The sequence below is a fragment of the Garra rufa genome, chromosome 14 (genome assembly GCF_049309525.1).
Source record: "Garra rufa chromosome 14, GarRuf1.0, whole genome shotgun sequence".
NCBI lineage: Eukaryota > Metazoa > Chordata > Actinopteri > Cypriniformes > Cyprinidae > Garra > Garra rufa.
In genome coordinates, this window is record NC_133374.1 from 8,332,694 (window position 1) to 8,356,998 (window position 24,305).

A 24,305-nucleotide genomic window follows, 5' to 3' on the forward strand; every position below is an offset into this window, starting at 1 on the left:
ACAAAAATGCTTAAAAAAATGTTGGATCTAAAGGATTTTTCTGAAGAACAGCGGGCAGTTAAACTGTTCAGGACAAACAAGGGACTTATGAACAACTATCACTTAATAAAGCAAAACAAAACAAAAAAAACAGCTGTGGATCATTCAGATAACAACACAGTATTAAGAATCAAGTGTATGTAAACTTTTGAACGGGGTCATTTGTTTTTTTAAATTCAACTATTGCTTTTTCTTGTGGACTATATGTAAATGTCTTTTATGTGAAATATCTTATTCAGGCCAGTACTGAATAAAAAATAACATGCATTTTGTATGATCCCTCTTATTTTGGTAAAATAATTAACAGTTTGCAGATTCTGAAAGGGGGATGTAAACTTTTGACCTCAACGGTGTATGTATTAACATAAGCTTATTTTTCAACTAATTAATAAATCTCCATTTTTTAAAAATATATATTACAGTTAGTAAGCATTAATTTACAACCTATTTTAGGTTAATCTTAGCCAAGAAATATAGTTATTTTTAAACAATATTTGAGTTAAATAAAACTACCCTGAAGGCTGGGTTAAACATTTAACCCAACTGTTAGGTCAAAGCAACCCAGTCGCAGAGTTTGTCAATATTTCACTCAGAGTGTTCTGGTAAAATGATTTTAACTCAATATTTCGTGTCATTTTATTTATTTGTTTAGTAAATGAAGTGGATTTGCAAAATACACATTAATGCAAAATAAATCCATTCAACATTGATAATATTAAGAACTATTTCTTGAGCACCAAATCGGCATATTAGAATGATTTCTGAAGGATCATGTGACACTGAGGACTGGAGTAATGATGGTAAAAATTCAGCTTTGCATCACGGAAATAAATTATATTTTAAACATATATTGAAATAGAATAGTTATTTAAATTTGAATAATATTTCAGAGTATTATTATTTTAACAGTATTTTTAATCAAATAAATGCAGCTTTGCTGAGCATTACAGACTTTGAGAATGTTACTCATCCCAAACCTTCGCATATCCAATTTGTTTTTCACTTTTAACATAATCAGATACCCACATGCGTTTGTAAACTCTCTTATGTGTCATAGAAGATCATTAGCTTGATTTAGAAGAACGTTTTAGCTTTTGAGATTTAATGCTTTGCGAAAGACCAAACAAAGACAAAAGACGATAAATCAAGGAGCATGCATCCAGATCACAGTGTGCATTTGGTTGAATATGGGTCTTTAGGTTATTGATGCGACTTGTCAATAGTGTAGGTGAGTGACTGATTGACTTGGAAATTGCTCTCAGGCCATTTGCATGCAAGTTTAAATCAGAGACTAACAACGAACAAAGGTTTGGGTTAAAGGTCAGGTGAGGATTGTGGGTAAAATATCCATCTTTGGCTCCGACACAAAGACGCTTGATTGTGTCCCAGACACTTCCAATATTTCCCCTTTCTCACTTAATGGAACATCATATGACACTTGCTACTCAAAATTTGTCATTATAATGAATGTTCTCCTGTCTTACAAATAGTTCACTGCCCTGAGGTTCCGGACAAACATCAATTTCTGTTTGTTAATGGTTGGTTTTAATGTCCCCCCTCTGTCTCTTTTCTCTCGGAGTGAGTTGATGGGACCATCCTGCCATTTGTCTGTAATTACCCCCGGTGTACATCACCCAACCTATCCCGGCAGGCTCTGGCAGGGATGCTATTATTTTACTACTGGCCAGCTTCCCCCCTCGAGACAGCGTTGTGTTTTTGAGCGACACCTCTGTAAACAGTCCAGCAGTGTCACGTAGCCAGACTTTTGACTTGCGATATTTAGTTTGGCCCTGTTTGGAGTTTATTCTGGCCAAGAGATTGTCTGGCTGGTTTTCCAAGCCATTTAGTTTGTTAGAGATAGATTGTAACAGAACTATCTGGTGCTGAAAAATTAATTTAAATAATGACACTGTGTTCTTCAGTAAAGACTGTACAGAAAGTAGCAAACAAAATGGGCGAAAATGTATTTCGTGATTTGGATTCATATTAACAGAAGAAGAAAGCAATGGACTGAAACATTTTCTCCTTTTTGTTTGTTTATTCATTGCACTTTGGCCAGACAATAATCCTGACGCTTTTGGTTTGAATTGGATATATTTTTTCAGTTTTTTTATTTTAATCTTATTTGCTAAAAAAAGCTTTTATTTATTTTAATTTCAGTTATAGTTTTAATCATTTTTAAAATGCTTTTTTTAGCATTTCTATAATTTATTTTAGCTGTAAATTTTTAAATTTCAGTTTTTAGTATTTTTTTTTTATTTAAGTTTTTTTTTTATATTTGATTACAGATTTTTCAATTAACAAACATTATTAAATATAAAAATTTAAAATTTCTCATGTCGTTTTTAATTTCAGTGGAATTGTTTTTTTTTGTATTTCTATTATTTGTTTTAGCTTTTAATTTTTTTTAGTTCAGTTTTAGTATTTATTTAAGTTTTTCTTGATATTTTTATTTTATTTAGTATTTTTAATTTTTTGTAGTTTTTTTAGTTAACAAAAATGATAATTTTCTCATGTGCTTTTGCTGTTTTAATGTTTAAAATACTTTTTGTATTTCTATGATTAGTTTTAACTTTTATTTTAATTTCAGTGAATTTTGTCGTGCTTTTTATTTTTATTAAGTATTTTTTTAGCTTTAATTTTTTAATGTACAGTTTTAGTATTTTTTTTTAAATGTCAGTGTTTCTTTTGATATTTGTATTTCATTTCAGGGTTTTTAGTTAACAAAAATTATAATTTTCTCGTGTCCTTTTGTTGCTTTAATTGTTTTTTATATGATTTGTTTTAGCTTTTATTTTAATTGAATTAATTTTGTCATGTGCTTGTTGTTTTTATTTTTTAAAAGTATCTCTATAATTTATTTTAGCTTCAAATTTTTTTAAATTTCAGTTTTAGTATTTAAGTTTTTTTTTATTTTTGCATTTTATTTCAGATTTTTCAGTTAACAAATTATTTAAATGTTCTCATGTGCTTTTGTTGTTTTTATAGTTTTTTGTATATTGCTATTTTTTGTTTTTAGCTTTTATTTAAATTTTGATGAATGTTTTTTTCATGTGCTTGTTTTTATTAAGTATTTCTAATTTAAATTGTAGTTTTTCTTCTGATATTTATATTTTAGATTTTTCAGTTTAAAAATTTACATTTTCATGTACTTTTGTTTTTTTATATTTCTATTATTTGTTTTATTTTTATTGTTTTTATTTTAATTTCATTTTGTCGTGCTTGACTTTAAGTATTTCTATAATTTATTTTAGATTTAAATATTTGAATTTAAATTTTAGTTGTTTTTTTTATATAAGTCTTTCAGTTAACAAAATTATTTTAATAGTTTTAGTTAACACTGTTTGATCTAATTCTTCAAAAGCAGACGTTATTTCATTCTAGTGATTTTTGATCACGAGTTTGCATAAAGTTGTAGCCTGGCTATCACCAGACCACGTTATGACTTCGTCATGATTCGTGGTCTGGGAACCAGATGTTCATTTTCTCGTATTTGAGGCGTGGTTTACGAATGCCCAGAGCCGTTTATTGGGCGATACGAATGTCTATCAAATGCGCCTGTGCGTAGCTCATAGCCAATCGTTTCAATTATACCGGATGACGTATGTAGAGCGAACGCCAAAAGTTGCTCTTTTTTCAAAATAAACTTGCGTTCTAATGTCATTTGTCGCGTCGGGTCGTGCCGCTCGCGTCCAGTGTAGACACGAAAGATAACTTTGCGTCTGCTGCCATGCTGGATCCTTCGGTGAGTCGCATAGAAGGCGTCATCGTCTTGCTGCTCCCTCCCCGTTCTGTGATTGGTTCCCTATCTTAGGTGAAAATTAGGTCCATGGTTTCCAGACTGACTAGAAGCGTGAATAAAATCGCGCTGCGCAAGGCAGTATGGGGACACCCAGGCTAATAAAGTTGCATAAAGTCAGTCAATTTTTCTACACAGTATCCAGTTGTGGGAGCTTATGAAATGAAACCACACCCCTTTTCCAAAACCACTCCCCAAAAACCACACCCTCCACCTGTTTTCCACAGGAAATGTCCCACCATAGACGCCCAAGGTCAGCATTCACCTTGAAGTCATTCCTGTCATCCCTCCCCCTGTTTCTTTACAACAAAAAGAATCCTTTCATCCACAACATACTTTAGCAAAGCCCTCCGCCTTCTGTGATGCTTTCAATATTTCCTGACATGCTCTATTAGGCCCCTTAATGTAGTATTTTAACAAACACAACTGAGATTGGCTACACCGGCCCCCTATTCGTCTGCACGCGTGTCAGCAAGTCAGAGTCAAACTAAGACGGATGGAGGCCTGCCTCCACCCCAGCTTCTGACCAATGCCTTGGGGCCGCTCCACTTATTGAAATGACCTAATGTAGATTCAGGCTCGACAGGGAGGGATATCTATCTATATCAACCTGCAGGAGACAGAAATGTGTGTGTGTTTGTGTGTGTGTGGCGGCTTCTTAAGGAAAGAGTTGGGTTGCTGCTGTGTCTTTGTAATTGAAAGCAAAAGAGAAATAACCCAGTGGAACATTAAGCAGGACGCTTGCCTCTGGACACGTCTAATGCACTCATTGAAAGGTGGACATAAGGAGAGATGTGAAGAATGAACGGGGCAGGGGTCATACAATGTGTATCTGTAACACCATGGGTCATTTCTTTTCATATCTTTGTAATTTTTCGCTTGTGTCATTGGAGAAATAAATGGACGTGCAACTGAAGTCGAAATTGCACAAATGTTTTTGCTCTGATTTGTACTGCTGATGGAGATGCTCTTGTTTTGTTGCTTTTGTTGTGTTCTGTTGACTCTGAAAAGAACCCCATAATAATAATATTAACAACGACAGCGGTAGCAGCAATAACAAAAGTCTTGCAGTTTGCATTGTGTGTTGTGTATAGGAAATCGAGGCGCATTGATCTGTGGTGGCGTTTTTAATTGTGTTTCAAATTGATTGTTTCATTCATTTTGCATCAATTCGATTTAAACCTCCAAGGTTGGATTTGGAAATGCATCATAATTAAGTTTATTCTAAGATATAGATATATTTGACTTATTAAGGTTCATTAAGGTCTAGCAGAAAATGGTTAAATGCTTAATTAATGGGCTTTATATATTGTTAAAGCAGATATAGCAGTGGAAAGTGAATATTTCTCATAACCCAAATTACAGTTCCAAATAAGTGCTGAGAAATGAATTGAGAACACAAAAGGAGATCCAAATTGATTTTTTAAAATGTGAATTTAAGTGACAAATGTATTGACTGAAAACCACAGGCCAGGCGAAAACATGTCTGCTTCAACCAAATCCTAAATTAAGAGTTTATCCAATGTGAAAGTTCTGTCATAACGTATTCACCGTCATGTCATTTAAAACCTGACTCTCTGGAGATTTATGCAGAATATTGCAAGCTGTTTTTCACCTAATGAAAGCATAAGTGAGACCAGAAAATCTTGTAAACTACATTTCTTAAAGGGATAGTTCACCCAAAAATAAAAATTCTGTCATTAATTACTCACCCTCATGTCGTTCTAAACCTGTAAGATCTTCGTTCATCTTCAGAACACAAATTAAGATATTTTTGATGAAATCCGAGAGCTTTCCGACCCTTCGTAGACCGCAACGGCACTGTCAAGGCCCAGAAAAGGTAGTAAAGACATCGATAAAATAGTCCAGGTGACATCTGTGGTATAGAACCTTTATTTTTAAGAGCGTGAGGGTGAATTTTTGATTCCGATCATGTTATAAATACATAGACATTTTGTGTCAGTTGTTTTGAAATGCTGTTCACACTTCACTCGCAGCCACCTAGACTCTCTCTACATGAATTATGCACAGCAAATGGTCTCAAAAAGTGGAAAATAGTGCATGTGTAGGCTCAAATATCCTTGACCTCTGCTCTCAGATCTCTTCTTCCATACTAATCGCATTTTCTTGGACTTGCTCCGTGACCCAAACCTCGCGGTGCAGCTTCATACAAGTCTTATTATTATCAACAGCACTTTGAAATCCATTTCTAAAAATCACAGAGCCACAAGAAAGACCAGGATCTCATACAAACAATTTAAATGGACAATAGAGAATGACTTGAAATCTGTATTTTTATTGCCCTGTCTTGACTTGCAGCATTTCGTTTTGACTGTGGCCTTCTCAAAAAAGCAGTCACATCCACGGGCGGTCTCCTCTGATTAATCTCCGAATCTCGCAAGCGCATTAAGATGTGATTCATTTCCCACACAAATGCGGCGAGTTACACACTATCTTGGCTCAATAACCTGCAACTAATAAGCCAATTTATGATAATATACCATCAGCGAACACCGGCGGAAAGTTAATTTTGCCCTTGGAGCAAAATAGCGAGAGTTCAGGTGTGACTGCGGGCTTTGTTTATAAACGCAGATATGCAAATCAGGCTGTTTGTTTTCCTTTGTATTATTGCTCGTCAGGAACAATTATGTGGGAGACTAGAATGGCAAGTACCCTCTTCCTCTCTCTCAGGTGCTTTTAATGAGGACGCAACACTTGATCTGATAGAGAGCGTTTAATTTGGGAAAGGACTGTTGATGTTTCAAGCTGTTTGCAAGCTGGCTGAACGAGGTTTGTAACATGGATATCGCATTTTTTTTAAAGCCAGAAAGTAAAGTAAAGCTGCTCTGTTGTCTATCAGTCTGTAAACGCTTAAATAATTGTATGTTTGTCAACTGTACATCAGCTTTCTAATTAGCTGAGGCTTATGGGAGGTGTAATCTAAATATCTGGTGTTATTAAAACGCATTAGCTTTAATTAAGCTCGAGTGATACTGCTTACTGATACCGATAGTGTGCTGTCATTTATTTGTGAATAATCTGGCGAATTCATTTGAGGAGCTTAGCAAATCAGTCTATCTGTGGTAATTACGGTGTACAAATGATATGTTTAATTGTCGGGGCTGAGTTGTTCGCTGTGACATTTCCCTCAGGATTTAAAACGGTTCTGCCGTCTGAGCGCAGGGTTCAGCTCTGGCAATCAAGCAAAATTGACTGTCAACCAGTGACTTTACATGCATAGAAGTGTCGGTTAGGAAAATGATGGTATTCAGGGTGTTAACGTAGTCTGACAATGAAGGCTGGTGAAGGGAAAGTTCGGCCAGAAGTGAACAATCTGTCATCGTTTATTCACCCTCATGTTGTTCCAAAGTAGTCTGACTTTCTTTCTTCAGCGAAACACAAAAGGAGATATTTTGCATAATGTTCATGTTGCGCTTCTCCAAAAAAAAAAAAACCATCATGAAAATACTCTACGTCAGTGTTTCTCAACTCCAGTCCTCGGGACCCACTGCTCTGCACATTTTGTATGTCTTCCTTATTTAAGGCACCTGATTTTGATCATCAGCTCATTAGTAGAAAGATTCATGAACTGAACTGAGTGTGTCAGACTCAGAAACATACAAAATGTGCAGAGCAGTGGGTCCCGAGGACTGGAGTTGAGAAACACTGCTCTACGTGATTATTTTAGGTGTTCGCAAAGCTATTGTATGAAGTCAAAACTACTACAAAGACAAACTACTTTTATGGTACTCTTATGGTCTCTTTTTTGTGACACAAAACCAGTCATAAAGGTTAATTTTTTGCAATTGAGATTTATACATCATCTGAAAGCTGAATAAATAAGACATTGATGTATGCATTAAACAATTTGAAAATCTGGAATCTGAGGGTGCAAAAAAAAAATATATATATATATAGATATATTGAGAAAATCACTTTTAAAGTTGTCTAAATGAAGTTTTTAGCAATGCATATTACTAATAAGCTAATAAGTTTTGATATATTTATGGTAATAATGGAAAAAATCTATAGTTTTGACCCATACAATGTATTTTTGGCAATTGCTACAGTACCCGTTCTACTTAAGACTGGTTTTGCGGTCCAGGGTCACATTTGTTTATTTATTTATGGGTGTACTATTCCCTTTTTGTCCAAAATAGTACATTTATATGCAGTTGCACTCAAAATTATTCAACCTCCCAGAGACTGCAGTTTTCATTATTCATTAACTTTGTTCTCAGAATCACTCAAATGTCCATTACTAAGCTTTCTTCAATAGTTTACTGATGCCTTTGTTGAATTGTTTTCATGAAATGCAGCAAATGTATTTTTATATATTTTTAACCTCCTTTGTTAAATATACTGTATGTTAAACTATGTTTGTATAAGTGTACATAATTGCATAAGATTAGATGTTAATGTGATTTATACACTACTGATCAAAACTTTGAGGTCAAGTATTTGATCAAAAATACAGTAACTAACAATATTAAGATTATAAAATATTATTGTAATTTAAATAAACTGTTTTCTATTTGAATATTTGTGACCCTGGACCACAAAACCAGTCATAAGGCACCAATTCTTTAAGATGAGATTTATATATCAACTCAAAGCTGAGATACAACTATTTTAAAATCTGGATTCTTAGTGTGCAAAAAAACAACAAAAAGTTCTTAGCAATACATATTACTAATCAAAAATTAAGTTTCGATATATTTACGGTAGGAAACTTACAAAATATCTTCATGGAACATGATCTTTACCTAATATCCTAAAGATTTTTGGCGTAAAAGAGAAATCAATATTTTTGACCCTTACAATGTATTTTTGGCCAGTGCTACAGTACCTTTACTACGTAAGCCTGGTTTTGTGGTCCAGGGTCACATTTGTCATGAGTTAATTTATTTATGGGTGTACTATTCCCCTTTTTGCCCAAATAGTACACCCAAAAAAAAAAAAAAAAAAACATTATTTATATTCAGTTGAACTCAAAAATATTCAGCCCCCCAGAGATGGCAGTACTTCACAAACACTTTTTTTTTTTTCATTATTCATCAACTTTGTTCTCAGAATCACTCAAATGTCTATTAATAAGCTTTCTTCAATAGTTTATTGATGCTAGGTCAAGGGGGTTGATTAATTTTGATTGCAAATGTATATTTATATATTTTCTCCCTCATTTGCTAAATATATATTAAACTGTGTTTATATAAATGTATAGAATAGCATAATATTAGATGTTAATGTGATTTATATACTACTTATTAAAAGTTTGAGATCCGGTTTTTGAAAGAAGTCTCTTATGCTGACCAAGGCTGCATTTATTTGATCAAAAATACAGTGAAATTGTGAAATAGTATTACTGTTTTCAATTCGAATTTCGAATATATTTTAAAATGTAATTTATTCCTGTGGTGCAGTGCTGAATTTTCAGCATCATTACTCTACTCTTCGATGTCACGTGATCCTTCAAAAATCATTCTTGTATGTTTGAATATCAGTTTTGATATCCAGGTTTGAATTCATTGACAAATAGAAAGTTCAAAAGAGCTGAATTTATTTGAAATAAATGTCTTTAATATCACTTTTAATTAATTTAATGCATCCATGTTGAATAAAACTATTAATTTCTTGCAAAAAAACTTACTGACATCAAATTTTTGAACAGTGGTGTATAATATCTTACATCTTTAGCTTTAGACTTGCTCATTTTGATGCACATGCACATACTTCAGTTACAATTGAATGAGTTAACAATTGGAAACACACAAATCTTTCATATTTTCTTAGGTTTTTTCTGTTCTTGTGAGGTCATATGAGTAATCTTCCAGAACCAAGAGTTGCTAGAATGTAGACTGAAAGCAAAAACATTTTCTTGCACCTTCCAGTGAACTTTGTTTCAACTCTGCCAGCTAGAGTTAACAAGTCAGCTTTGCCATGTATGCAAATTAAACTGCATATTTTTAGTGACAGTCAGTTGTTTTAAATCATAACATGTCATCCTCCGGTGAGCGGCAGCGTGCCGCCGACGTCCCGAGTGTTTTCGTGGCGGGACGGTGACAAGTACCAGTGCAGAACAATGAGAAGTGGCATTTAGGGATGTGTTCGCAGCGCGCTACTCTGGTAATTAACATCGTGCAACCTCCGTGCTTACAAAGCATCGCTCTTAATTAGAGTTATGATTGCAGTAGGGCAAAACCAGCGATCCTTACTCAGGATAATGACTGCTGTAGTCAGTGTGGCAGAAGCTTTATTGTTTGCACGCTGGACTTCTGACATCTGGGATACAAAGAGGCACAATAGAAAGCCGGCGTTCTTTGTTCTTTCTCCTGCTGATCCAATCAGAATGGGCAAATAGAGCCCAGGCGTCTTCCAAATGAGACCCGCTTTCTGCCTGAGCGGCGCAGACACCTTTGAATTGAGCAATAATGTGGAAAACCTCCTTTCAGTTGAAGGATCACACACATGTCCTACATCAAGATAAGCCTGTGTGCTGTAGTGAATGCAGCTTTTGAAGGTCGTATTTCCCATAATGCATCTGTCTATAACTCTCATTATATCAACGATAGTGGCAAATTGTCGCTTGAGAAACATTGTTTTGTATGGAAGCCCGTGTTTATTTTTACAAGTTTATATCTCACTGTTCTTTTTCAGGAATCTTTTCCTTACAATTCTCGCAATTCTGAGCGAAAAAACTTAATTGCAAGATATAAACTTTAAAATTCCGGAAAAGAGCAGAATTTTCAAATTTAAAGTCAGAATTCTAACTTTCTGTCTCACAAGTCTGAGTTTATAGTTCTGATTTTTTTTTCCCAGAATAAAAAGGAAACAAATTTTGCTATTTTATTCACACAATTGCAAGTTTTTTTCTTACAATTTAGACCTTTTTCTCAGAATTGCAAGTTTACATCTTATTCCCCAAAAAAATTTCATTGACAGTTCTTACTTTTTTCTCAATTGCAATTTTTTTTGCAATTCTTGCATTCAGCCTTTTTTCTGAAATCTGAGTTTATATCTTAAAATTTGTACTAATTTCTTGCAATTCTGAAAAAAAATCTGAATTGTAAGATATAATTTCGAAAGTTAAAAAAATCTCAATTACCTCTTTCGTTTTTGTATCCAGTGTCTGAAAAGAGCTTTTGTAGATTTGCGTTTTTGAAAGAAGTCAAAGTTGGATTAAAAATATAGTAACAGCAGTAAAACTGTGAAATATTATTACAATTTAAATCAACTGTTTTCTATTTGAATATATTTTAAAATGTAATTTATTTCTGTGATGCAAATCTTGATTTTTAGCATCATTACTCAAGTCTTTGGATGATCCTTCAGAAATCATTCTAATAAGCTGATTTGCTGCTTGAGAAATATTTCTTATTATCAGTGTTGAAATTCAGTTTCTGTATCAGTTTTGATATTCATTGTTGAAAGCATTGACTTTACCTCGCAAATCAGTTTTTTTGGTTCTGCCACGGAATAAAAAATAAAATTTATATCTCAAATTTTCAAAAAAAAAAAAAAATAAAATTTTTCAATTCCTGCATTTATCTTTTTTCTGAAATCTGAGTTATCTTAAAATTTGTGCTTTTTCCTTGCAATTCCCAAAAAAAACACAGAAAAAAAATCTGAATTGTAAGATTATTTCGAAAGTTAAAAAAAAATTGCAATTGCCTCTTTCGTTTTTGTATCCAGTGTCTGAAAAGAGCTTTTGTAGTTTTGCGTTTTTGAAAGAAGCCTGTTATGCTCACCAAGGCTGCATTTATTGGATCAAAAATACAGTAACTGCGAGACAATTGTGAAATATTATTATAATTTGAATAAACTGTTTTCTATTTGTTTTCTGTTTTCTATTTGAATGTATATTGTGATTTTATTTTTTCATCACACAATTGCAAGTTTATATTTTGTGTTCTTGAAGGAGGAGGTCTATTAGGGTCACTGAGGTTACATTTATTTGATCTAAAATACAGTAACAGCTGTAAAAGTGTGAAATATTATTGCATTTTAAAGAAGCTGTTTTCTATTTGAATACATTTTAAAATGTAATTTATTACTGTGATGCAAAGTTGAATTTTGAGCTTTAATACTCAGGAATCATTGTAATAAGCTGATTTGCTGCTTGAGAAATATTTATCAATGCTGAAATTCAGTTTCAGTATCAGTTTTGATAGCGAATTCATTCATTGTTGAATCTGAGTTTTTCTCAGAATTCTGGGTTTACTTCACAAATCTGTTTTTGTTTCTGCCACGGAATAAAAACTAAACAAATATTGCAATTTTTATCACACAATTACGAGATTTTATCTCACAATTTAGACTTTTTTTCCCTCAGAATTGCAAGTTCATATCTCATAAACATCACAAAAACAAGCTTTCATAGCATTTGGCCTGTGTTTTGAAATGTTTTTCGTGCGTACCTTGTTGTTGATCTCTAATACACCTCTCAGACTTACAGCCGTAAATCAAAAGTCATTTATAAACGTTTCAAAGAGTTTTGAAATAGCATGCAATGTTGTTCCTGGAGCTTTTAGTCAAATGAATTGTCCAGTAGCGTTGGTCTTGATTGAGGAGGGCTCTTAACTCTGTCATGTTTCCCCCCTCCTCCTTCTTGGCAGACAGTTGGGACTAATTCATCAAATTTAGCTCGCAGACTATGGGGGCCCATGGTCTTCCTCTTCTCCCCGCAGGATATAATCAGCTTTTAATTTCTCCGCGATCCTGCAGACCAAATGACGGATAACTACGGTCGGTCCCTTCGGTGACCGGGCCTGTCTGTCTCCTCGTCGGCCAGGAACGCTCTGTTGCTTTTGCAGAAAATTAATCGTAATTTTGGCTCGGCCTGCAGCTCTAATAAGAGGCTTGCATGCACAGACGCCATCACGTCTTAAACGTAATTTCCCCAAACGTTTCCACCAGGGATACCTAGTGTGTCTTGTTAACCAGGCTTAACAAATGTTTGAATAAATGACGTTGTGCTATAAATATATATGAAGAGGTTGAAGGCGTATCCGCTTCATAATTGATGTTGTTTTATACAAAATTGTCAATTTCTGTTGATACATTCAACAGTATTTATTTATTCTAAAAAGTTACTGTTAGATGACAGAAAATGTAATTTATTGTTAAAAATATCAAAATTGGATACACTGCAAAAAATAAGAAATAAAAAAGAATAAAAATTATAAGAATAAAGAATATATATATATATATATATATATATCAACCACAAAATATAAACAATATCAACCACAAAATATAAACAATATATTTTTAATGCAATAAAAAAGGTGAAAGGATACACTGCAAAAAATAAAAATAAAATAAAATTAATAAAAAGTAAATTGTAATATACATTTTTATAAAAAAAATTATAATAAAAATATTGAAGAAATTGGAGAAACTAAAATAAAAAAATATCTAACCACAATTAAATATATACAATATATTTCCAGTGCAGTAAAAAAGGTGAAAGGATACACTGAAGAAATTAAATAAAATATACAATATCAACCACAAAATATATACAATATATTTTCAATGCAATAAAAAGGTGAAAATAAAAATAAAATAAATAAAAATAAGTAAATTGTCATTTTTTATAAAATAAAGTATAAAAAAAATACATTATTATTATATTAGCTGACAGAAAATGTAAAATAAATTCAAATTGGAGAAATTAAATTAAAATAAATATCTAACCACAATAAAATATATACAATACATTTCCAGTGCAGTAAAAAAGAAAGGATATACTGCAAAATTAAAAATAAAAATAGAATAAAATAAATAAAAATAAATAAATCGTCATATATATAATTCTACTTCTATTTTTTTATTTTTAAAATTATAATAAAAAATATTATATTCATTAATATTATATAAGATGACAGAAAAATTATAAGAAATTATATGAAATTAAATATACAATATGAGCCACAATTAAATGTACAGTATCAACCAATGCAATAAAAAAGATGAAAGGAGACAGGTTATCTACAAAAAAAATCTATCTACACTGTGCATATATAAATATATAAATATATATATATATATATATATATATATATATATATATATATATATATAAACAATTTTTTTAATTTATTAATTTATATTTTATATATTTATTTTTATTTATGATTTTTATTTATAGATAACCTTTGTCTTTTCACCTTTTTATTGCATTGGTTGATACTGTATATTTAATTGTGGCTCATATTGTATATTTAATTTAATATAATTTCTCCAATTTAAAATTTTCTAGATTTATATATATTTAATTTGGTTGTTTGATACTGTATATTTAATTGTGGCTCATATTGTAAATTTAATTTAATAAAATTTTACCAATTTGTATCCTTTTATCGCTTGGAAAAGTAATTGCATACTTTCTCTGAACAAGTTGCACAGTTCATGTCCTCAGCTTCAACCCTTACATGCCAAACTATAATACTTACATATAGGGGTTTGTTCAAAGTATAAACAGTAGATGCTTACCTTAGCAAAAAAACACTTAGAATCTTAAAAACATTTCCGTAGTTTGAACTATCTCAACAAGGTTGACATCTCCGACCTTGGTTTTGTAAGCAAAAGCCTGTCACTGTGTTAGGTTGCACTCAAGATTCATAGCGCATTGCCCTTCTTCCATCTTTCCCTGCACAGAGCGAGAGCGTGAGAAATGGGTGCTTGAGAATGAGAATGAGTGTGCGTGTGCTCGCATAGCATGTGCAAGCACATCATGATTAGTGTGCGCTCTCCCGCTGGCCGACAGGAGCTAATATACACTGAGAGGAAGAAGCGGCGTGGAGTTCCTGCAAGGCGAAGCTGCAGGTTAATCCTTTTATTGTAATGAAGTGGCAGAAATCATGCACTGTAAACACGGGACGTTTAAACCCTGTCCGTCATCTTTACTGCGTAAAGCGAGCAGAGCGGCGCCATCCATAACAAACGTGACATTGACTCTGCAAAACAGCTGAGCAGTCACTTAAGGAAATTGTCCAAAGCCTCGTTCTTTCCTTTTCCATTGCTTTTTCACTTGACTGCGTTCCCACAATGGATACCGACGGCGTGTTTGTAGTATGTAATGATGCCTGCTATCCGAATTCGTCTATTCAACAGCTTTTTGAGGGGCAGTTTTGCCACAAGACTAGTCGTGGCACATGATTCAGCAGCTCTAGTGCAGAAGCATCTCCCCCCGCCTCCAAACTCATCTCCATGCCCCGCGAGCTTCACTGGCCTCACATGCTGATAACGGATTACAATAATCGAAAGGCTGAATGTCTGAGCATGAAATTGTGTTTGTTCGAACAGTTTGATATTTATTCAGTGGGCTTGTTGGAGAGTGTGCATGGAAATTGAATGCCAGCATCTTGTTTGAGAGTTTTACTGCGTCGTTTCACTTTTTGTTTGAGCGTTTTTCGTGTTAATGGAGTTTACAGAACTTACTGATTAAAAATAGATTCAAAACAGTAAGTTGTTTAGAGAGCGGATGGGGAAACGATAGAAAATTACAGACTTTGATTGTTTTAGGTTTGGGCAAAATTAAGAATTTATTCAGTGTCAGTTCATGAATGTTACTTAAAATTGAATTGGCCAGAAAGATTTTGACTTTCCAAGAGGAAGTTACTCAATTAAAGCGATTACAATTAAAATTAATTGAGATTTAAGTGATATATTATACATCACTATATCACTTATTATATAAATGTATAGGGTTTGTGCTTAAAATGCTTGAAGTACTTAAATTTGACTTTTTTTTTTTTATATAATTTAAGGCCTGGAAAACCTTTGCAAATGGCAGTATTTGAAAAGTGCTTGAAATATTGAAGGACAGTATAGCTATGAAATGATTGTTTAATTTTGACAATGAGCATAAATGTGACCCTGGACCACAAAACCAAATTGTAGCAATAGCCAAAAATACAGTGTTTGAATCAAAATTATCGCTTTTTCTTTTATGCCAAAAATCATTAGGATATTAAGTAAAGATCATGTTCCATGAAGATATTTTGTCAGTTTCCTACTCTAAATGTATCACAACTATCTGATTAGTAATATGCATTGCTAAGAACTTCATTTAGACAACTTTAAAGGAGATTTTCTCAATATTAAGATTTTTTTGCACCCTCAGATTCCAGATTTTCAAATAGTTGTATCTCAGCCAAATATTATCCTAACAAACCATACATCAATGGAAAGCTTATTTATTCTTTCTCAATTTAACAAAAAAAATGACCCTTATGACTGGGTTTGTGCAGTTAAAAAAACAATTTCTTTTTCACTTATTTCAGTTAATGTCAGACAAATGTGGCTGAAGACACGAAAAGAGGAACAGCTGAACCAAATCAATTGAGTCATTTACACTGGAACCACTCCGATTGATTCAAACTCGTGACTTCAATCCTTCATTTCAAGTGATTCATTAGCAAAAACCAGATCAAATTGAAAGCCATTCATTTTCAATTTTTGACATAGCTTTTAACAAGTTTAAAAAGCATGTAGTAATGGGTGAAACAGAGCTTTTTGAAACTCAGAATCAGTTAAATCATTGCATAATTCACTGTTTTCAAGTGCTTCAATCGGATTGCAAATCGAAAATCATTTGTTTTAGTTGGGGACTTCAAATCGCATATCACAAATCATTCGTTTGATTTAGATCAAACTTCGTGTTTTGCAAAACATTTGATTCAGGTCGGGACTTCAGCGTGCTTATCGCAAATTATTTGATTTAGAACAGGTTCGTGAATCATTTCACGAAATGAATGATTAAAATCAAATTATGTGCAAAACACAGTTTGACGTACCAATCAAAAGCAAATGATTTGTGACACGTAAAGTCGTGATCTAAGTCAAATCTGATCTGCAATGAAACAGTTAAACTGCCTGCTGTTCTTCAGAAAAATCCTTTAGGTCCCACAAATTCTTTGGTTTTTCCAGCATTTTTATGTATTTGAACCTTGTCCAACAATGACTATATGATTTTGAGATCCATCTTACAAACTGAGGACAACTGAGGGACTGATATGTAAGTATTACAGAAGGTTCAAAAGCTCAATGCGTTAAGAGCTGGAGGGTGAAAACTTTTGGAATTTAAAAATCAGGGTAAATTTAACTTATTTTGTCTTCTGGGAAACATGTAAGTATCTTCTGTAGTCTCTGAAGTTCACAACTAAATAAAAAATATATGATATTTACATTTAGGCTAAATGAGAAAAATGTTGTCTTCATTGTTCTATTCAAAAGTTTTCACCCCCTGTCTCTTAGTGCATGGTTTTTCCTTCTGGAGCATCAGTGAGCGTTTGAACCTTCTGTAATAGTTGCGTATGAGTCCCTCAGTTGTCCTCAGTGTGAAAAGATGGATCTCAAAATCATACAGTCATTGTTGGAAAGGGTTCAAATACACAAAAATGCTGGGAAAACCAAAGAATTTATAGGACCTGAACGATTTTTCTAAAAAACAGCATGCATCAATGTGATGTAAACTTTTAAACAGGGTAATTTTTATAAATTCAACTATTTTCTCTTGTGGACTATATGTAAACAACATTTATGTGAGTCCAGGTCAGTACTTAATAAACAGTACAATGCATTTTGTATGATCCCTCTTATTTTGGTAAAATAATTGCAGATTCTGAGAGGATGTAAACTTTTGACCTCAACTGTGTATGTGTATATATATATATACATAGTACTGCAGAAATGACAGTTTTGCCTCTAAATTACCTCCAGTTCTGTATCTCAAACAGTTGAATTCAAATTCTGCCATATTAAAGCCGTTCTCAATTAAAGTGCCCACCCCTGCTTGTGTTGAAGTATTTGTGTTTGCCTCCAGGCCGCGGCTCCTATATGTGATTAAATGCTGCCCAATCCAAACAGCCTGCTTTCAAATTAATGAACAGCGAGGAGGAACGGACAGTGAAATGCAGCACTGGAGGTTTTGCTGAAATGCCTGGAAATCATGAACAATAGAGTGAATATGTGTTTACTCACTGTCCTGGCTGTACTCCCGGGGGACGGCATCTGCGTCGTCCAGATAGTGCACAATGTAGCTCCAAAGCATGAACAAGGAGTGAATACGTAAACATGCCACTATAGGACGCAAAGCTCCTTATGGGTTGCGTTGCACACTCCTGTCGGCGCATTGCATTATTCTCAGGCTAATTGAACCTCTAGCCACCTTCCCAATATTCCATGCGGAATATCCAGTGTTGGGCAAAGATAATAATAGTGATCTTGACCACATAACTGCAATGGTGGTTGATTTTGATTTTTAACAATCGCAGGCCACTGTGTTATTCGTCTGCATCGCAGTGTCAGACTCCTGCCTTTGTTGTCTTTTTCCTTCCCCTCCCCAGCTCTCGTAGCATCTGGCTCCCTGGGTTGAAGTTGCAGGGATCTCCAAAGGCAGAAATTGGAAGATGAAAGGCGCGAGATTAAGCTGAAAGGAACAGTGGGTGTTGTCAGAGGTAATTTGAAGTGCATTTGATTTCTCTGAGCCCTCTGAACACTTTCCTGCAATAATTTACCTGCTCTATGCCTCCACCTTTAACACGCCAGCCGCCCCTCGTGAGATGTGAGGAGACCTATTCATGTGGAAATGGTGTCATGTCATGTTCGAAATGAAAGCGGCGTGTAAAGGAAATGACAGTTTAGTCGGTGTCTGCCGAACCTCAAAACAGTACATGAAGGGTCGGGACGGGTGTTGACTTTGTTCACGTCGCCCACCACAATAAAGTAACTCCAGAAGCTGAGGAAGAAAGGAAATGGGAACACCAAACGACTGTAATTTTCACGCACAAGGCACTTGCTTTGGCCTTTCCAAAATTTAAATGTCTTCATCTTTTCCGTGTTGTATCTTTCTTTGTGCTTTCCATTCGAATACAGTGTTTTACAGTGCGTCAGTGAGGTTTGGGCCTGGTTGTGGATTAGTGATTGACAGATGACGATATTTTTAATGGGCAATTTCAGTGTTTAGACAGTATGATGGCCGTGTCATTAGGGCTGGGCGATTTGGCCTAAAATCAAAATCTCGATTAATTGAACATTTTAACCCGATTACGATTAATGAGCGATTATTTTATTCATTAATAAAATATTTAATTATATTTAAATAATATGTATTTTTTTGCCCTCATAGTTCACTGACAAGTTTTGTACAGTAAATATGCACACATATTACAAGTGAGAGATTTTTGAATGAAGGTTGCACACACTATCTACTATCTATGATTATTTATTGAACATCAGTGTTGAACAACTGAAATTAAAGCACACATTGCTTAAAATGGAAAGTCACATTTTTCTTGAATTAGTGAAAATAAATAACTTGCACTTTTGGAAACAAAATAAATTATTTATAAAATAATAATAAATATTAAAAGTAGAAAATATGCAGTATCTCTTCTAAATAAAATTACTCTTGTATATCCTGTAAATACTTTTTACTGTATAAATACTGTTTAAGCTCTCCATCGACATGTCGGCGGAATAACGAACGTAACGGAGCGGGGTCACGTGACTCCACACATGGTAGTGTTTTTAAAGGGAAAGTAATTGAAATAATTGACCTGGAAAAATTTGATCGATTATAGGTTCTGAATGTCGATTTCGATTACTTTTCGATTAATCGCCCAGCCCTACGTGTCATGTTGTCATGTTTGACTCACTTTTGTCTGACATTTTGAACACTTTGGGTTAAATTAGAGGTTTATAGGTGATAACATACTGTATTTTTTCATCACTGTAAGTAATTAAATAAATGAAATAAATGAACTCATTACATTTATTTGTTTATGATCTTAAGTCAACTTTCAAGGAATTTTTTAAATATTTTGTGTAACCTTTTATATTTTGCTATTTATATTTAATTTTACGTATATAACTTAAAATATATTTTAATTTAAAAACATTTTAAATTATTTAAGTACATTTAAATTATTTTTATTATTTTCATTATTATTTAATAAATTGTCTCATTACATTTATTTATTTTATCATTTTAAGGTAATTTTCAATATTTTTTAATATTTTGCTATTTGCATTTAATTTTACAAGTATAACTTAAATACATTTTCATTTGAAATACATTTAAAATTGTTTAATTAAAAGAAATAAATGAAATAATAATTATTATTGTTATTATTCTTTATTATTATTATTAATATTATTATTATTGTTGTTAATTGATTTATTAAATTAGCTCATTACATTATTTCTTCATAATCTTAAGTTAACTTTCAAGGACTTTTTATGTAACCTTTTATATTTTGCCATTTATGTTTAATTTTACATGTATAACTTAAAATATATATTTTAAGTTCAATAAAATTATTATTATTATTATTATTATTATTATTATTATTATTTATTAAATTGGCTCATTACATTTTTTTCTTTTTATTCTTAAATTAACTTTCAAGGACTTTTTATGTTTTGATGTAACCTTTATTAATTTTCCATTTATATTTTATTTTTACGTATATAACTTAAAATATGTATTTTACTTTAAGTACATTTGAACTTATATAATTAAATGAAAGTATGAAAGTATTAATTAGTAGTCGTAGTAGTATTTATTAAATTGGCTTATTGCATTATTTCTTAACAATCTTAAGTTAACTTTCAAGGACATTTTATATTTTTATGTAACCATTTATTTTGTGCCATTTATATTTCATTTTATGTATTGAACTTAAAATGCACTTAAAGTAAAAATATATTTTAAGTTCTATAATTAAATGTAAATACATTTTATTTTTATTATTATTATTTTCATTATATTATTTTTTAATGCTCGTTAACTTTTTAGTACATTTTATTTTTATATTACCTTTTACATTTAATATTTTATTATGTAATCTTTTGTATAAAATTAGATGTAACTTAAAGTATTTTATCTTTTAAATACATTTTAAATTATATTTAAATTGATTTGAATTTAATAATAATAATTTAATTATATAATATTATTATTTTTATTATAAAATAATATTTATTAATATTTTATATAGTAATTAAATGTCATTGTTTATTTTTACATAATATTTTAACATGTATTTATTTATTTTACTTTAAATGTTAATCAGTTGTGATATGTGTTATCCAGGTGACACTTAATGGATGACTTATTCAGGCTGGAATTTGACAAGCTACTTTCTCTGAAACACTTTAACCTCTACATTTCACATTTGCATACATGTACATATATTGCTCATAAATAAGTATGTGTTTGCAAAGATAAACTGGAGAAAAGGGTACAAAACAGATTTTTGTAGGCTCAGGTCTGTTTGTTGCTGATTGGCCCAATCTAAGTGCATGTAATTTGGAAAGAGGAGGTGCTACACATAAATCTTCCATTATCTTCAATGGTTGCATTCATTAATCAACAGAATTGAATAATTACTCTTAGCTGTCTCCTCTGCCTAAACTCATTGGCGTAGAGTGTCAGGTGAGAAGGCCATCTTGGTGCGACGCACCTCCTCTGCCTCGCCGACAGTGGCATCTCACCGCTGGTAATTGGGTGTTTATCTGATCGCTTGTGAAAGACGCTTTCGGCTGCCTATCTGACACAATTATCTGAAGAATTCAATCCGACCCTCCTGTGTCCACCGCCGAATACTTGGAGGAAGCGGACCTGAGTGTTTTATGAATGAGGAGAACACGCCAAGAGCTAAAAAATAAATGCAACTCCGTCCGACCGTCCGGTTTGTAGTAAATGCGTTTGTCATCATGGCATGCAAATTATGCAATTGTTAGGCACAATAATTCTATCAGGCTGCCAGAACATTGGGGGAAATGAAGGACGATAAGGTACGAGTGTGACAATGAGGCGACCGGTTGCTCCAATCAGATGGCGCCGCCGTTTCAGCTACGTGGCCAGGAAACGGTCCAAATGGAGACCGGGAGAATGTTTACTGTGCGTCCTATGATAAGAATAGAATAAAGCCTTTCTGTCAACAAGCTTACAGTGTCTAACACAAACAAGCCATTATGGTTAAAGAGAATTATGAAGTGTCTTAGAAAAGCAGAGGCGTCTGTAAAGTAAACGTTCAGTATTTACCTTTGCGATTTTTAATTGAATTTAAATTTGATCATTTTTATTTTTGAATCTATTTATTTCATATCTATTTCATTCTATTTGTTCTTTTATTTTATTTTATTTAGTTATCTATCTTATTTATTTATTTATTTGTTATGGTTTGTAATTTTATTTATTGTATTCTATTTGTTTTATTTGTTATTTTGCTTTTTATTTTGTTATTTTATTTCATTTATTTTATTTAGTTAGGTTTTTAAGTTAAAGTAAACTAAATAAAATGAAAATATAAAATAAAAAAATAGAATAAACTGTTTTATTTTATATTTTCATTTTATTTTAGTTTTATTCTATAATATTCTATTTATTTTATTTTATTTGTTATTTTAATATTATTAATGTTATTTGTTTGCTGTTATGTGTTATGTGGTTATTTTATTTTATTTATTTTATTTTTTATTTTATTTTTTTAATCTATTTAATATTCATGTTATTTGTTTATTTTATTTGTTCTGTTATTTTATTTAGTTTTTAAGTTGTATTATTTATTCGGTTCTATTCTATTTATTTTATTTGTTATTTCTTTATTGTTTCTATTTAATTTAATTTTATTCATTTAATTTTATGTTTAATCTATTTATTGTATATATATTTTATTTGTTCTTTTTATAATTTATTTTATAATTTATTTTATTTTATTATGTTTATTATATTATTTATTCTATTCTGATTATTTTATTTTATTTGTTAATTGTTTATTTATTTATTTTATTCATTTTATGTTTAGTTTTAGTTTATTTTTATTCTATTTTATTTTTTACTCTATTCTATTAGTTATTTTATTTGTTTATTTTTTATTTTGTTTTATTTTATTTTTATTCTATTCTATTTATTTTATTTGTTATTGTTTATTTTTTTGTTTTTATTTCCTTTTATTTATTTTTTTAATTCTTTTTTATTCTTTGTTCTATTCTGATTTATTTTATTTGTTCTTTTGTTATATTTGTTTTTATTTCTTTAGTTTAGTTTTGTTTTCTTGTATTTTATTTGGTTTGTTCTTTTGTATTATATTTTTTATTATATTTAGTTCTTATTTTATTTGTTATTGTATTTATTTTATTTTATATTTTATTCGTTCTTTTGTTTTATTTGTTTTAGTTTTATGCTATTCTGTAGTTTTTTGTCATTTTGTTTATTTATTGTTTTAACTGCATTTTATATATTGTGTTTTTTTTAGTTAGTTTTTATATTTTATTTTATTTTTAATTTTATTTGTTCTTTTAATTTGTTTTGTTTTATTGTATTTTGTTTGTTCTTTTCTTTTTTATTATTTTTTGTTCTATTTACTTTATTTGTTATTTGTTTATTGTTTTGTATTTTGTATTTCATTTTACTGTATTTTATTTTGCAACTGTGTAATGAATCAAAAGCGATTTGGGTTGAGCAAGATAAATTGCCTCACCAAAATGACATGCTTTGCAAAAGATTTAACACTAAAAGTCATTTCATATTTCTGGATCAGTTGTGTTTTGTCATGCGTGTTCTTATCGGCTCTGAAAAACATTATTGCGTCCAAAGAATGTGATGCTAACTCTTTGATTTGGGGTTTCAGATGGGGCTGTACTGGCATGCAATCTCATTGCACTTGTATTTTGCAGATGGTTGGTCAGAGTTACCAATAGATTCATTTTGAACCAACAGGCAATATTCCTACTCGGCATGAAATTTCATATCAGCCATGAGCATTGATCCAAATAAGTCTGGTACATGAGAAAATGGGTTTTAATCTTTCGGTCTTCAGTATCATAAAATTCACCTCTTTGAATCTGATTGCCTATTGACACCAGACTGAATAACTGCATTTTTTTATTCAATGCATTGGTATTGGGGGAAAAACAACAACAGAAGTTCCCAGCATTTAATTCCTCTGTTTTTCTGTTTGTCTGTCCAGATTAATCTCGGAGACATCCAGGGATGCCATCACTGTAAGAATCATGCAGGTCACATGGTCCGGCGCCACAGTCTTCATCTTTTTCACCTTGCTGCAGTTTGTCCAGTCGGAGCTGTCGGAGGGTCCTTTGGTTCCTGGTAAGCGTGCATGAGCCTTGTGTTTTGTGTTTTTATTCGCAGTTTCTGATGCTGTATGGAACAGATGCATAAGCCTACTAATTGGATCTGAACTTTGAAAAACCCAGTTTTTTTATGTGAACACACAGAAACCTCCTGACTTTTGTATATTGTGCACTGCAGGCTTATGTGTCTTTCCCATGTGGCTCTGGTGTGTTTTTCTCGTCTGTATTTCAGTCGTATGATGAACTGTCTGTTTGTGTGATGGACACCATTCAAGGGATTGTCAGATCAACTGGTTCTCTATTTGAGGTGAATGATGAATCATGTTAAGCGAAAGGAGGATTTCAAGATAAACGACAGGCA

The 24,305-nt window shown here is 32.0% G+C and overlaps 1 protein-coding gene across 1 annotated transcript in view; it reads left to right on the top strand.

Moving 5' to 3' along the window:
* Positions 1-24,305, top strand: part of robo1 (roundabout, axon guidance receptor, homolog 1 (Drosophila)) — a 352,432-nt gene that overhangs the window by 11,639 nt on the left and 316,488 nt on the right. Inside the window, exon 2 of the mRNA XM_073818325.1 lies at positions 23,824-23,960. Coding sequence (XP_073674426.1) covers positions 23,867-23,960 — 94 coding nt within the window. The 5' untranslated portion in view covers positions 23,824-23,866. The remainder of the gene's footprint in view (positions 1-23,823; positions 23,961-24,305) is intronic.